Below are 16,719 nucleotides of genomic sequence, written 5' to 3'. Positions count from 1 at the left end.
CAGCCGTTGGAACCATACCAGGGGTAGAACACACCATCAAAACTGGCGATGCAAAGCCAATTGTTACCCAGCTGTGGAGGTTTCCACACACAGTAATGCTGACCATAAAAGAAGAATGCAGAAAGATGAGGGAAGCTGGAGTAATTGAACCATCATCATCCCCTTGGCTTTCTCCAGTCGTTTTAGTAAAAAAGAAAGATGGAACACTACGTTTCTGCATAGACTATAGGAACCTCAACAAAGTTACCACGACCGATAGTTATCCTATTCCAAGGATTGATGAACTCATCGACAATTTCAATGGAACATCTTGGTTTACATTCTTAGACGCAAGATCAGCTTACTGGGCAATTCTTGTTGCAAAGCCAGACCGTCCAAAGACGGCGATCTCTGATGGCCACTGTCTTTGGCATTTTTCCAGGCTACCTTTTGGTCTAGTGACTGCCCCACCTACCTTCCAGCGTGCTATCAATTTCATACTCTCTCTAGTGCTTGGAAAGCATGCTGTGGCCTATTTGGACGACATAGTGGTCCACAGTGCATCATTCGACGAACATCTTGTACACCTGGAAGAAACACTTCAGCTTTTAAAAGATGCTGGCCTGAAGCTGAACAATCAGAAGTGTCAGTTTGCAACTAACACCATGAAATTCCTAGGTTTCCCCGTCATTCCTGATGGAATCCTTCCTGATCCAGACAAAGTTGCAGCTATAAATCGTATGACCCCCCTCCCCCAACCAGAAAGAAGTACGCCGCTTTCTCGGTGCAACCGGATTCTTCCGTCGTCATATAGAACGGTATTCAGCGATTGTGGCGCCCCTCACCGAGTTGACAAAGAAACATAATAAAAAGTTTCACTGGGAGAAAAAACACCAAGATGCTTTTCAACGCTTCAAGGATGCCCTTACATCAGTGCCAGTCCTAGCCAAACCTGATTTCTCACGTCCTTTTGAAGTGCACACCGATGATAGCCAAGTTGCAAGCGGCGTAGTATTGATTCAATGTGATGACAGTGATTTTCCTCGCCCAGTGGCCCATTTTTCTCATAAGTTAAAAGAGCCGGAGACTCGTTATTCAACTATTGACGCCGAGGCATTGGCTGTGGTCGAGCCTGTGAGGAATTTTGATCCATATTTATATGCAAAGCATTTCACGATCTACACTGACCACCAACCTCTTATGTATACTTTCAGTCGTTGAACGAAGTCCACGAGGGTGAGTAGATGGGCGCACAAGCTGATGTTTTATGATTATGAAATAAAATACAAACTGGGTGCTTATAATCCCGTTCCATATATGCTGTCTCGTGCCTTTGTAGAGGAACATGATCATCAACCTGCAGACACTGCACCTGTTGAAAGTGTCGCCATGCTAAATGAGGAAACTGTCCAGTAATCCCAGAGAGATGACCTGGTATGGAGACCTCTTCTTGATTTCCTGGCCGACAACGCTCTACCCCCGCCAGGAGCACCCCTTCCCCTGGATGATTTCGACATGAGGGATGAACTTCTATACCGAATACGACGACTACTGGACCGCCTGGTTTATCAGTTGGTGGTGCCCAAAACCATGCAGGATCTAGCTATAAAACACGTGCATGACGACGCTCACCCTGGTGCTTATAGAACGTATTGCAAACTACAAGAACAATATTTTTTTACCAATATGTTGCAAGCTACTCGATCTTTTGTCCGCTTTTGTCAAGATTTTTCCAGCGACGCAAGAGCATATCATTACGGCGTGGCAAACTTCAAAATGCACCAGATGTCCATCATCCCATCGAGAAAGTGTCGCTTGATCTTATTGATGCTAGACCAAGTCTAGACCACGCCACAAGATTTCTTCAGTTAATCCCATTATGTAACCGCGACCGACACTCTGAAGCTGATGCATTCATCAACAACTTTCTCACGCTTTTTGAGCCACCACGTATCATCCAGACCGATCATGGCCCGGAATTTAATAATGCAGTCTTCTCCACGCTTTGCAACATCCTCAACACGAGGCTTAACTTATCTACTTCTCACCATCCTCAGGCTAATGGAATGGTTGAACGAGCAAATAGAGTGGTGAAGGATACGCTGGCAGTACTGATAGAGAGGCAACCTCAATGCTGGGATGAATTTTTACTGTAAGTCCGTCTATCAATAAACACCAGCATTCACCGGAATGTTAACAATCAACCTGTGTACCTGTTCACTGGAAATCTTGGACCCTTCCTCACGCCTTTAACAGGAGACGCAGATATTCGGGATGCATCTGCCGCTGATTTCAGGGAGAGACTGAACGTCGCGAGGGAAGCTGCTCTCACTGCATCACAACATGCCCGAGAAAGGTGGAAGACTGACTATGACAATAACGTGTGTGGTGTCTTTCAACCGATTGTGGGAGACCTGGTGATGATCCGGAAATATAAGCCGAACAGAGGAGGAGGATCAGCAAGAATCTCTATGGTACGATGGCAAGGACCGTTTAGAGTGAAGTAGCGACTGAATGACGTTACTTTCATAGTCTGCAACGTTCAAAACCCTGCAGAGAAGAAGCAAGTTCAAGTAAATCAGATAAAAGCCTATTATGCTTCTGCAGAACTTCAGCTTCCGGAAGATGGGGAAGATCATGAAGATCCTGATCAGATAGACAGAGACAAGCCTGAGCCTATGGTATTGCCTATGAACTGTCTTCACTCCTAGCTTGATTATTTATTGCGATTGGTGATCTCTTGTGTGTTTTGCCGTTTTCCTTTTATTTGTTCGTTTGTAAAGTATTTAATTAGTGGCATTGGATATTCATGAATGATGACTTTATACAAGCCTGTGATATTTCTGGTACCACCCGTCCAGAGAGGGTTAACACTAACTTATCCCTGTTCTCACACCCAGATTAAGCGAGCTGAGTCCTTAATTAGAGCAGACGCCTCTTATGCAACCTGCAACCTTTGTGAATGATTTGTGATCGTTCTTGTATATTTGTAGCAGGCCTGAACCTTGTATATTTGCAGACACACCAAACCAGAAGTTTTTAGATACGCCTGCAGCTACGCCCCGACCTTGGGAGGGATGTAATGGATTATCACACAAATTGGAAAACGGGCTATCATGGATGATACATCGATGGAGGCCAGGGAAAAGGTTAAGCCAGATTAGCGGAGCAGATGCTTCGTCGGGCTTATGTGCACTGAGGCGAGCCTATAGTGAATCATCTCCCGAATTAGAAAATGGGCTATCTTGGAGGGGATCCCAAGCTATTCATGGCAGGGCTGAACGCCTGGAAATTATACCCGTGGCCACCAGGGACCAGCACCGTGACATTGCAACATTTCTTTGCATGGTGCTCACAAAGGATAATAAAATGTTATGTCTGTGTTTTGGCTTTCCCGTCATTTTATTTTCTTATTTTTACTATATTTTATGTTAATTTTAAACACTTGAGCAAAGACGGTCTCACACCTTTTAAAAACCATAACATGGTTACCGCCTTCAAGACGTTGACGGAGATGTCCGGAGAGGAACAAGCGACTCACGCTCACACGGCCAAAGCTACAGGTACTCTCTTTCCTCATCCAAATGGGCAGTTTGCTTATAGCAGCGAGGCTTTCTTTCTGTAAGCCAGAGATCCTTGGCGGAAGACTGGGAACCTCCTGCTCTAAGTTAATATAGAGAGAGGCCGTAGCCGAGCCTGTATCTTTATTATATTTGTGTTATCATTATCCAATGGTATTCAACGTATGGTACGAGACAGACACATTGTAAGATACGTAGTGTGCTCCAGTTCTATGTGCAAGTTTTTGTTATAAGCTCATCATGTGTTTATATATATCCTTGTCACTTAATTAAATATCTGTTTTTTGCATGTTTCTTTTCGTGATTATTTGTTGTTAACAAAGAGTTGTGCCCAGGCTCTTTTATGTATGGGAAGTAACAATTATAACAAACTTCATCAGCAGCATTTATCCCAGACCCACTGTGCCTTTGGAGAGTGCTTACCGCTCGGCCCACTCCGTCGGCAATCTATTAAAATATACAAATATTAATTGTGGCAAGCTACATAAGAACTGAACTTGCATCTTGCTTTGAATAATCAGTCAATGATCACTACAAGCCTGCCTGTGTCAGCGAGGGCTGACTCGTGAGAGAGTGTGCCAACGAGTGTTGACTCGACCTGAGCTTGGTCCTTACCCACCGTGATGCTCAGCCACGGCAGTAACCGCCAGGCGGCAGTGGAAACTCACGAGCTTGGACGGGGCTCGACCTGGCGACCACGAGGACGTGAGGCCGGCGAGCTACCACTGTACTAGTCTGACGGCTGAAGCTAGGACAAAAAAGGCCGCGTCCTCCTTTCAGTTTAATTGGGGATGAATCAATAAAAGGGCGACTACGGAGAAAGATTTGTGAAAGCTAAAAGGGATTTACGATAGGAACGTGGAATGTTCGAAACTCATTGGACACTGATGGAATAGATATTCTAACTGATTGATTGATGTATTAATTTTGTTATATATTTTTTTTTTTTTTTTTTTTTTTTTTTTTTTTTTTTTTTTTTTTTTTTTTTTTTTTTTTTTGCTAAACTCGATGCTACAGAAAAGCATCGATTGCACCTGGGGATCCAAGCATAGAAAAGCTTAGAAAGAGGCCAAAAGGGAAATTGCAAAATCTAGAAACGTTTGGATCCAAAAGCAGACTCTTGATAAGGAAAATTGTCTTGAAAAAAAAAGCAGTCAACAAACGAGACAGAGTCAACAATAAGAACTATGCACAAGAAAGACAATGTGAATGCGATAACAATAGAATAATCAGTCCAATTAGCCGAGTGAAGTACTACTCCGAGTAATTCATAGAGGGTCACACCCTGCATTGGTGCAGTCTCAGTTGAAGTGCAGGCTTGGTTTCCGGAAAGATAGGAACACAGTCGTACAGATAGGAAATCTATAAAAGAAAAAAAAGAAAAAAAGAAAAAAAAAAGAGAGAAATACTGCCATAATTCTATTGACAATAAAAGGCATTTGACTGCATATGTTCTGTGGCACACTATGGAGATATAAATAATCGCTCTATGAGAGTGCAAAACACGTAGATAATGATTATGGCAAGTGTTTTTCATCAAATGCAAGAGCCAAACAGGGGTGAATTTTACATCCGATACTGTTTAACCTTTTCCTCAAACGAATGATAGATATACTAGGTAATTTTACAAATATCATTAAATGTGGTGAAATGATTTTTAACAATCTTCGTTTTTCTGATGACATTAACATCATTATAAACACTGAAAATGACACTGTAAATATAAACGGTATGAAAATAAGGATTCCAAAAAGCAAATTCCTTGTGACAGACCCACACCCTTTGTAGTAAGACCCCTCCCTGACGAGAATAGTGAATAACTGGAAAAGGGCAGCTTCAAAGGCCTTGACTCCATAACTTCTAAAGCTGGAACACCAAGATCATAAAGGTCTGGAAAGAGGAGAAACTAGGACCCTATGGTATTTGATATGAAGCGTCTGCAAAGGACACTTATAGTTTGATGGACACTGTGAAAACCCGGAAGTGGTTCGGGCATGTCACTCGCAAAGAAGGAGACAAGTGCAAGGCAATTATGCAATTAAGCACACATAGAGGAAGACGCCAAATAATGTGGATTAATGTCATTCAATAAAGGACAGGAAAGAGTCAGGTTGAGGCGACCAGAAGAGCCGAAGAGAGACAGAAAAAAATATGTATAAATGGCTGCACTAATGACCTCAACAGGGGCTACGGTCCTGATGATTGTGATGATGTGTATATGTATCTAATATGTATATATATATATATATATATATATATATATTATTATATATATATATATATATATATATATATATATATATATATTATATATATCTATATATATATATATTTATTTATATATATATATATATATATATATATATATACATACATTATCATTATCATTATTTTTATGGTCATGATGATTTTTATTATCTTTACTATTATCATAATCATTATATTGTCATAAGGTGTTATCTGCAAGCAATCGCTAACATTCGCTTTATTGCCGAATTTGTTAACACTTTGATGGCTAGCAAGTTTTTTGTTTTTTATCAGAGAAAACTTTGGAGTAAATCAAATCGGTATCTCATGTAACACTTTAAAACACCTGAGTTTAGTTCTTTACATTGATAACCTTTAATTCTCGCAAGTAATGTGAGTCGCGTAATATCCATTTTCAACACTTCTGTAATACACGTAATCCTTGTTCAATCGCCAATAAAGGGAAAAGTCTACCATAATGCGAGAACAACTTTTGTTTTATTACATTGAAAATATGAAACAATAAATTATACCACAACTAAATGAATAAGCAAAAATACTAAGAGCCTAGAACGAACTTTGCTTTAATTTATGTATCTTGGAATACAATATATTTGCATTCTAATCCGCACAACTACTCTTTGAAGAAATAAACTATTTTTCATTCATATAATAGCATTAACATATTCGACTACACTTCACATGCCAATATGAATTGAATCAAACAAAATAGAAACAAAGGCTTCAATTTACCATTTGTAATAACACCAAAAGGTCATCTTAAATGGTATTTAGCAACACATCGTCCGGTGAGGTATTGGTCTTTGTAACAGCACAAAGGTCGGGATGCAAAAAGCGGCTGCGCAACGGGTGCTTGTGGCGATGTTGCATCCACTCTTCCCGGTGGCTCTCCTGGGCTGGACCCCAGGCGGGAGACGGGGACAGGCAGGACTTCAATCGCTAGAGTAAACAAACAATAATTGAGTATAAAAGTAGACAACTGGAGATGTGTACATACACGCAAAACTAGATAAGATAAGGTAGAAGAAAGGTATGAATGAGATTGAATATCCAAACAATGCAAGAGATGTATTTAAATATCTCTTGCGTTGTTTAGATATTCAGTCTCATTCAAAGATAAGATAAGTATGTTTTCAAATATTCTTCCTTGTTAGTACACATTTTGTTATGATGAATATAGAAAAAGGTATAAATGAGACCGAATAACTTCGCAACGCAAGATACATAATTAACGCGTTTCGATTACCTCGTCTTCAGAATAAAAGGTAATTTTGAAGATGAGAGTCTCATTTACAACCTAAGCTAACTGTTTCTTTTCTTTCTTCAAATGCATGTAACAAAAAGACCCTTTATCCTTTTTAAACATTCTCGCTGCACACACTCACCTGTTTGAACGAGCCAGCAGTTCGAAAGCAAAAATAGTAGAGGAAGTAGAGCGGGATGAACTGGATAGAGGAAAAGGAGATGAGCCAGCCGACGCCCTGAGCCCAGGTCGGGAACGCTTGACCTCGGTATCCGGCGCCAGTGTGGTTCAGCGCAGCGTTCAAGAAGAAGCTCTGTTAACAAGGCGTGTATGAACTCTCTAGTTAAACTGTTATAAAAGTCATGAATAAAACAAATTGAAAGCAAAGATGTAGAGATTTCTTTGGAGAAAAGATCTTGCGCCCGTAGGATATTCACCTTAGAAATGATTTAAAAACTGCACAAGGTTATTATAAGAAAGATAAACTCTAATTATACATTGACTTACTGTTACTTAAAGAAATCACTGAAATAAGGCCAAGAAGCAATAGTGCTAACATACAGACGATTTCATTATTATTTTACTACGGGATAACTCATACCTCCCTACGTCATAAAATGAACTGCTTGGGCTGTTGTACTTTTTACATTTACGTGGAATGCGACAGAAGGCTTCCAATTACCTTTTTCACTTATAAAAAGCACGAAAAGGGAGGTAGTGACTAGTTACAATTTGCACTTACAAGGACCATGAAGGGCGTAGCCAGCCAAGTGATCCACCACGCGTAGCTAACACGGCTCCTCAGCATCAGTTGAAGATCCTGCAACGTTCGACCCACTCCTTCAGAAAAAAAGAGAGGTCAGTTAACGGACAGACGATATTATATTGGAATGATAATGAAACTAGAATGAAAATGATATAAAAAGGGGTGATGATATTGAAATAGTGTCACTAAAAGGTCTATGTTGTTTAAATGATCATAAAAAAGTGAAGGAGGCAAAACATGACACATGAAGGTCAGACTCTTAAAAATGGTCACAAAGCAAGAAGAGTTACAAAAACCGGGTTGAGGTCACAAACAGTTAAACCACATAAAGGGTCAGGATATATAAAGGATAATTATGAAATTCATATCAATAAACTATTTCGGTTATCTACTTTAAAAGGATTTAGTTAAGAAACCTACTATTTAAACTTGCATCACAAAATCAGTAAGGTACACATATCTTAAAACTAATGAATGCAGTCAACCAAAAGGACTCTTACTAACCATAGATGTAGCTAAATATGCTTGTCTGACATAAGCAAACGATAATAATGGTGAACGTAGCACAGTACCAGTCGACCAGTGTTAGCCAGTAAATTCCACCCTGAAATACAATATCAAATCACTTAAGCAATAGTAGCTGTGCGTGCAACAGCATTAGAAAATCCCTATATTCAAACCCAAAGTACTCGGAAAAAAATACAATTTTCTACAATGTATCAACCTTATTGTTAATATTTCATAGATCTTGTCTAGCGTCCACTTACATTTGTTGCGAAAAGGGTTGTCAACAGGAAGCAACAGAGACACATGAAGAATGTGACCCACCCTCTGCAACCACGCAACTTTGGGAATTCATCCAATAAACAGATCACTGGAGTTTCAATATGAGCGAACTGGAATAGAAAGTAGACAGCATTTGAAACACTTTCAAAAGCAACATCGTCTAATTTTGCTTCAAGAGTATATATTGCACAGATACGATTATTGCTTATAGGAATGGCAGTCTTATGACCTGACAGAGTACTCATCGTGAACTTACGCAAGCGTCAATGCCCAAAAAGAACAGCATCAGGAAGAAGAGGACAGACCAAAATGGAGCAACTGGCATCAAGGATAAAGCCTCGGGATAGATAACAAACACCAGAGACGGTCCTGAGGGAAGATTCTCGTGATGTTCCATGTTTATCCCATAATCCTTACTGAACTGTACTGACTACAGCCAATTTGTAAGTACTCATATTTCAAAATGTTTCCTAAAAGAATCCTACGCATTCATGTCCACGTGAATGACAAACCTTCTCGAATCGATCTTACCGGCAACGGCAACCTCTTCCACAGAAACACCCGCTCTCTTGGCCATGAAGCCGAGCACCGAGAACACGACAAAGCCCGAGAGGATGGAGGCGCTACAGTTCAAGATGGGGACAATCACCGCATCTCTCGTGCACCGATTGTGGAACTTGTTGTAGGAACTGAAGGAGATCAGTGACCCCCATCCTGGGCCCAATGAATAAAAGATCTGCATGGCCGCTGCTGCCCAAACCTGGTTTAAGTGGACGAATAAAAAGGAATGGTTGATACAGGGGGGGGGGGAGATTTTGGCCCCAGAATCAACTTTACACTCATGTCTTTAAGAAAAGCATATATGATTTCTTTGAGCTTCACTCTAATTATTAATTAAGATCACCTTCATTTCTCGAAGTTTGTCAAACTTGGGGTAAATGTAGAAGTAGATTCCATCTGCGGCTCCAGGAAGGGTAACTCCACGTATCAGTAGAATAAACAGCATTACGAACGGGAATATTGCTGTGAACCACACAACCTACATGGACAAAGGAGCATTAAGAAACCAAGGCATATGTTAACCTAACAGCAGTCAGATTCACTGACACACTTGAGGGATCTTAACTCGCTTAGATGATCGTAGGTTCTGATAGAACGATTCACAAAGACAGTTGCGATCTCGAAAAAACGAAATTTTGTACTGGAAACATATGGGTACTTCTGAGAGCCCATACGATCCATTTGCAATTAAGTGAGCTAAGGAAAAAAATCTAGTTTATAACTGCTTGTAAACACACTGCACTGCCAGACTATGAACTTTCTCTTTCAGAGTTTATAAACATTCTAAATAGGGTATGTACTACCGATGGTTACAGCAATACCGGTAATAGATAACTGCTACAGGTAATTGTAACTGATATAGATACACAATTGATAAAAGTTTCTGAATACCAATATCGGTTGAAATTTGTAGTGCAACGTTTTTGTGCCGGTCTTCAGCGTGAAAATGTATGATTGCTGTCTAAAATCATTACGAATATTTCATCTATAATATTTGTTTTACTCTTTTTATCAAAATTCAAATTCATTAACTAACAGCCAACTCTTGACAAATGTTTACACTTCATATCAGTACCAAAGGCTAACTGTGGACTTGCTTATTGGTCCATAGAAAACATAATCTGTTATGTGATGGGCAAGTCACTCCTTATTAACTGAGAGCTCTTATTTGATCAGTTAGTGAAAATCCATCAGCTCGGCGCTACCGAAATCTTACGAGTCATCTTGGAGGACAGATATTGAGAAAGATCTTAAGAGACTGTTAGTGAATCCGACCGCAGGAATTTTATTAAAAAAGATAAATAAATAAAATAAAATAATAATAATAATAATAAATAAATAAATAAGTCTATATATTCAATGGTTAACATGTAAACCCAGATATTCACCCAAAAGAAGATCAACACTTACTTTCCCCATGATTCTAACCCCTTTGAAGATGCAGAAGAAGAGGAAAGCCATGGTCAGGAAGGTCACGCCCACGACCGGCCACTCGATGCCGCCCAGCTCGTGAATGCCGGACGAGGCGTGCAGGATCTTCCGGCTGAAGGAGAGAACCGACGGCTTTGAAGAGGTCGGTGGGAGGTTCACAGTGGGCGTGGCGGGAGGCTTACAGTGGGCGGGGGCGTTAGATCAACTATGGGGATCTTCGGTAACGACATCAACATTTTAACAGTGAGGGTTCCTGTTGATGACGTCACAAATTCGATCAAAAAAGCTGATTTGGTAATTGATACAGCTGCCAGCTGTAACTGTAATTGGAGAAATGTAAACAAAGAGTATGTATATGAATTCTTTTACTAGGACCCATCTTAATAATATTGAGAATGAAATATCTTTAGAATGCCTGGTCATTCTGGCCTACCTACAATTTAGGTTCAATCCTGGCCGACCGCTCACCTTGGAGATTCAATCTATTATTTACAAATTATTATCAACTGCAATATTAAGGTCATGACTCTCTCCCGATTCAAAGGGCTAAGCAAAGTCATGCAACACTGTTGTGGAAAAAAAAATGTCTATCACGCCAGGTCCGACATATCAACTTCTTTATGTAAATCAAATCCTTAGGGATATTGGAGGCATGTAGGCAGGCCTGTAGACACAGATACAAGAAAGAAAGAGAAAGATATAGAGAGAAAAAGGAGAAATACAGAAGAGTTAGTCAGAGTGAGAGAGAGGAGATTATACTCTAAGTTTGATTGGTAGCAAGCCATGAGTGATTGGGAATGCTAGAAATAGGCCTTGGTCTCAAACATCAGATGCATTCGGGTTCAAGAGAGCAGCCTCTTTCCCCACGAGAAGCCTCTTCTAGCCTTGCCAGTTTCATGTAGCTTGATGAACTTTATGTCTTCTAAGATAATAATTAAACATATATATATATATATATATATATATATATATATATATATATATATATATATATATATATATATATATTATATATATATTCGTATTTATATATATATATATATATATATATATATATATATATATATTATATATATATATATATATATATATATATATATATATATATATATATATATATATATATATATATATATATATATATATATACATACTACTCATTTATTATCTCAATTCAAATATAAATTTATGGGAAAACAGATAAATATATACATATAAATATATATATATATATATATATATATATATATATATATATACATATATATATATGTATATATATATATATATATATATATTTATATATATATGTATATATATATATATATATATATATATATATATATATATATATATATATATATATATATTACACATTCATTATCTCAATTCAAATATAAATTTATGGGAAGACAGATGAGGGATTAAAATCGAATAACAGACATTCAAACACAGTATTAACCAAAGGAAATGTATCAATGTGGTAATGGATTTCAGAGGTTTGCAACGTTTTCATCTTATTTGTTACATTTTTCTACTGATTAATTATGAAATAACATTTAAATTCTTTCTATCGATATTCGTAACTTATTCCAAAAGTTACATTGAGAATTAAATTCAAATATAATCCATAAGTAGGTGCTTTACCTCTGAAGGTATGCTGTGCACATGCTCATTAAAAAGTTTCCAGCAGTAAAACTTTAGGGCATCTTCGGTAATGACAAGAAACTCTTATCGTTAACGGAAAATCTTAACAGGCTTCCCGAACTGTGAAAGTTTTGCTTATGCAACAAAAGAATTTGCGCCACAGATACTGAATAATGATTAAACAAGATAGAAGATCTATGAAGTTGTTGGTGAATGGATCAATAGTGACGTCAGCCAATGGGCGCCAGTGAAGGAGAAGAACAGAATGCACTACTATATAACATAGCATTAGCAATCAGGACGAAAAATGAGACAGTGATCTAAAAGTAACGATAGATTTGTATGTTAGACTAATGGTGTGATCCAGAGTCTAGAGGGATGAGGAGAAAAAGCAAATTGGGTCCTATTTCCACCAAATGATAAGATATTCTCTTGCACAGACAAGTCACAGCATATCCCCATCTTGAAGAAGTTTGCCAACGAGGCTCAGTCTTCTCTAGAAGATGAGTTTAATGTTACACACATTGCACCAGTGTTAACTGGTCTTGCAACCGATGACAGTACTTGCACTAGCAAGATTGCAGTTGTCCATGCCATGGCTGTTGTTCAGAAAATGACCAAGAAACCATCAATGGTGGTAACAGTAAAGGATTTTAATGATTTTTTTCAATGATCGAGTGTTGAATCTGAACAGGAGTTTTGGACACACAATGCTTGACTTTTATGCATACATGCAACATTCCCTCACAACCAGAGCTAGACGACAGCATCTGTACAGTATCAGGTCAAGAATAATACCAATATAAAACACCACAATAAGCCAATTTCTCTTTCAAGATCAATCAGAGAGAACTCAAGAATATAACCACGATTCAGCCAAGATGGAAGATGGTTCAGGATCATGTCGAACAAATCCACAGAATCTCCAGGCAACTACCCATTAGGAGGCAAATTCACTGATCAAGCCAGCAATAGCTGCACCACAGCAATGTAAGGGAGATGTTGAGCTGAAGATATTCTTATTTGATACAGATGTGCTGATTCCTGCAATAGTAAACTATTATCTACCAAGGAGTGGTTCAGTGGCATTTAGTGTTGTCCAAATCGAGTTCATGTGGATGAGGAGAGAGCTCAGGCATTCACAGCCTTTCACACTCTCACAAGTGCCGATAATACTCGCCGATTCGCCAGACCTGGTGAGGCGATATGGCTCAGTGCTATCTGACTCCATATATCTTTTTTTTAGCTGATTTTGCTACATTCAGTATGGATGCTGATCTGTCAGAGGACCTGTACACAACTTTAGTCAGATTTGTCTCCTCAGTTTACTGTCTAAATGTTGTTGGTGTTATGAGGCTGTATATTATGCGGGTACATATCCAGGTATATGTGTGGATTAGGCAGCCATTTCTTAACGAACATTTCTTGACCCATTGAAGAATGAATACCACAAGGACACGTGGTATCCGGCAAGACGACCAATGTGACCACGATATTCCAGCGAACGTCGGAATATGAACGTAAGAAACCTAACTATTGTCACATTGGTACATTTCCTTCGGTTAACACTGTTTGAATGTCGCCCTTTCGACTTCAACCTCGTGTATGTGTGTGTTTGTTGGTTGGTTTATTTCATGTGTGTGTGTGTGTGTGTGTTTGTTGGTTGGTTTATTTCATGTTGGTGTGTGTGTGTGTGTTTGTTGGTTGGTTTATTTCATGTTGGTGTGTGTGTGTGTTTTCTATACTTACTGAAAAAATTCATCGGCTGCAGAAACGCCGCTCTTCATATCTCCCTGTCAAAATTACATTCACGGTCACTAGATGCATTAATCAGATTGTGTTTCGATAACAAATTGATATTTCTAGCAAATATACACAGACACACACACACACACACACACACACACACACACACACACACACACACACACACATATATATATATATATATATATATATATATATATATATATAATATATATTATATATATATATACTTATACATATATACTATATTCAATATATATATATATATATACATATATATATATATATATATATTATATATATATATATATAATATATATATATATATATATATTATATATATTATTATATAATATATATATATATATATATATACATATATATATATATAATATATATATATATATATATATATATATATATTATATATATATATATATATATTATATATATATATATATGTATATATATATATATATATATATATATATATATATATATATTATATATATATATATATATATATAATATATATATATATATATTATTATATTTATATATATATATATATATATATATATATCTATATATATATATATCTATCTATATATATATATACATGTATATATTATATATATATATATATATATATATATATATATATATATATATATATATATACTACACCCGCATATATATATATATATATATATATATATATATATATATATATATATATATATATATATATATATATATATATGTGTGTGTGTGTGTGTGTGTGTGTGTGCACTACTAATTTGTTCATTTACACATATTTCCTAGTTGAATTTCTTCTGAACAAAGAGAAGCAACACAAATAATCAAGGTATTAAACCAAGCCCAGTCGGTCGCAATTCGTGAATCAAATAAGAACACATGAATCCTCACATTTACATATGAAGAGTTATGTTATACAATAAAAAATAAGCATAGTAATAATATAATAAAGAACAAACAAATAAGCCTAGCTACTTATGCCAAATACAACCGTGCAGTTGGGCGAGTTCCAGCTGTTTCCGCAGCTGGCCCACGGGAGTTCCCAGCTGAAGGAGTGGGCGAGGAACAGAAGGGGATACGACACCAAGAGTATATAGTACGCAATGGTAATCAAGTTGATAGTCAGGGATGCCATGCCAATACCTGTGAAATAGGAATATATGATAATAATAATAATAGAATGAACGTAGGTGGGTACAGTAGCGACAAAATTCCTAAACAACTCGTCAAATTTCTGAGAAACTGATTACCAGAAAGTTCTTCATAGTATTTGCATTATTTCGGTATCTCCGCTTGCCTGTTGATTTTAACAATTTGTTTTTGCCCATGTGCTGACCAATCAAATCAGTTAATTTGATAATCTCCGGAAAACAGACGTAGAAGTAAGTCAGTTTCCTTTTACATTCGAAATTCCGGAACAATTTTCTTAATTGATCATTGAATAATGCAATTGCACACCGAGCGACTCCAAGGACAAAGACTCAATGAACGAACTATGTCTCCTTCAGAAAAAAGTAAGAATTTAGATTGCTAAAGATTTGCATTCCAGAGATTCCTCCGCTCGGTGAGTGTTGTGTTGTAGGAAGTCAATTCGAGTTTAAGCAAAGAATACAGTGAAAGAGAGAGAAAAAAAAAAAGAATTCCATCGGTTAAAATCGGCATTGAGAATTATGGAAATTATGATCTTAAACCATAAACTGAAATCAGACACCTCGCATGAACTTATCCCTACACGAACAAGGCCTAAACCGCTTACCTTTGAAAGCCGGACAGACAGAGTACAAGGAGAGGCAGCTTGAGGTACTGAACTGCCCGACGACCGTCTCAAGGAAGAACACCGGAATGCCCACCAACACCAGCGTCAGCAGGTATGGAACCAGAAACGCTCCTGCGCGGCCGCAAGAACCAAGCACAGTAAAGGACATAGTGATGAGAGACATCTTTAAAAAAGAAAAAGCTTTAGTACGATATTTTGTAACTCTTTTTCTCTTTTTTTTCATCCCCGTGATTCGTACTTACCTCCGCCATTTATGTAGCACAAGTAAGGGAATCTCCACACATTGCCAATCCCGATGGCATAGCCGATCATCATGAAGAGGTAGTCGCATTTGTGGGACCAATTTTCCCGCCCTTTTCCGTCGCTCTCTTTGTCGGAGGTCGAAGCCATGTCGATTCTTGGACCCGGAGCAGTGAGCCCGAAAAGTGTACTCTGCAAATGCAGGTTCGAAGATGAAATGAGTGTGCAGTCAAGTTCATTTCCAGAACTCGAGCAGGGAAGTGGAATAATTGATGAGGAAATTTGCCACCGAGTGCACTAAAAAGGCGTATGTTGATTTAAGAAGAGTGAGTGTCATTAGTAAACAACAGTACAGCTTAGCAATAGTCCGTATTTCAATCCTATTTCATGAGACATAACAAGTTTTTGATGTAACATTCTAGAAGGGTTATTACACTTGATTGAAGTATTTCTGGGTCTTCGTCACAAAATCGCGTAAGAAACACAAAGCTTCTTGTTGCAGTGCGCTTGAAGTAAACGATCATATCGGGAAAAATACGTCACTATATGTATCGTGATAAAGATAGGCTTTAACACACACATACACATGTGTGTATGTATATATTTATGTATATGTATATATATATTTATATAT

The 16,719-nt window shown here is 37.7% G+C and overlaps 2 protein-coding genes across 2 annotated transcripts in view; one reads left to right on the top strand and one right to left on the bottom strand.

Annotated features, from left to right (window-relative positions):
* The window catches only part of LOC147467636 (uncharacterized), a 3,162-nt gene extending 100 nt beyond the window's left edge, over window positions 1-3,062 (top strand). Inside the window, exons 1-8 of the mRNA XM_086530719.1 lie at window positions 1-717; window positions 914-1,113; window positions 1,402-1,593; window positions 1,716-2,131; window positions 2,276-2,453; window positions 2,541-2,660; window positions 2,880-2,884; window positions 2,999-3,062. The exon at window positions 1-717 is cut by the window's left edge and continues 100 nt beyond it. Coding sequence (XP_086386845.1) covers window positions 1-717; window positions 914-1,113; window positions 1,402-1,593; window positions 1,716-2,131; window positions 2,276-2,453; window positions 2,541-2,660; window positions 2,880-2,884; window positions 2,999-3,062 — 1,892 coding nt within the window. The remainder of the gene's footprint in view (window positions 718-913; window positions 1,114-1,401; window positions 1,594-1,715; window positions 2,132-2,275; window positions 2,454-2,540; window positions 2,661-2,879; window positions 2,885-2,998) is intronic.
* A 3,226-nt stretch (window positions 3,063-6,288) lies between these two features.
* Window positions 6,289-16,271, bottom strand: LOC122252360 (sodium- and chloride-dependent glycine transporter 2-like). Its single transcript, XM_086531049.1, has 13 exons — window positions 16,088-16,271; window positions 15,825-15,956; window positions 15,057-15,211; window positions 14,012-14,055; window positions 10,595-10,727; window positions 9,528-9,662; window positions 9,155-9,383; window positions 8,880-8,992; window positions 8,605-8,733; window positions 8,342-8,441; window positions 7,814-7,911; window positions 7,214-7,384; window positions 6,289-6,767 (listed from the first exon to the last, which is right to left on the bottom strand). The coding sequence occupies exons 1-13, from the start codon at window positions 16,233-16,235 to the stop codon at window positions 6,588-6,590; spliced, it is 1,767 nt and encodes a 588-aa protein (XP_086387175.1). The 5' UTR covers window positions 16,236-16,271; the 3' UTR covers window positions 6,289-6,587.
* Between the last annotated feature and the right edge of the window lie 448 nt (window positions 16,272-16,719).

The sequence above is a fragment of the Penaeus japonicus genome, unplaced genomic scaffold (genome assembly GCF_977035675.1).
Source record: "Penaeus japonicus unplaced genomic scaffold, GWHDUDI00000001_assembly GWHDUDI00000034, whole genome shotgun sequence".
Taxonomy (NCBI): Eukaryota; Metazoa; Arthropoda; class Malacostraca; order Decapoda; family Penaeidae; genus Penaeus; species Penaeus japonicus.
The sequence above is the reverse complement of the archived record's forward strand: the minus strand, read 5'-3'. Positions and strand labels throughout refer to the sequence as shown.

Excerpts from the sequence above, each read along its gene's own strand:
- LOC122252360 (XM_086531049.1), bottom strand. The coding sequence starts at position 16,235 with ATGGCTTCGACCTCCGACAAAGAGAGCGACGGAAAAGGGCGGGAAAAT. Across the intron at positions 7,912-8,341 it reads CATATTTAGCTACATCTATG|GAGTGGGTCGAACGTTGCAG; the intron begins GTTAGTAAGAGT and ends TTTTTTCTGAAG. Across the intron at positions 7,385-7,813 it reads CTACGCCCTTCATGGTCCTT|AGCTTCTTCTTGAACGCTGC; the intron begins GTAAGTGCAAAT and ends CCTTGTTAACAG.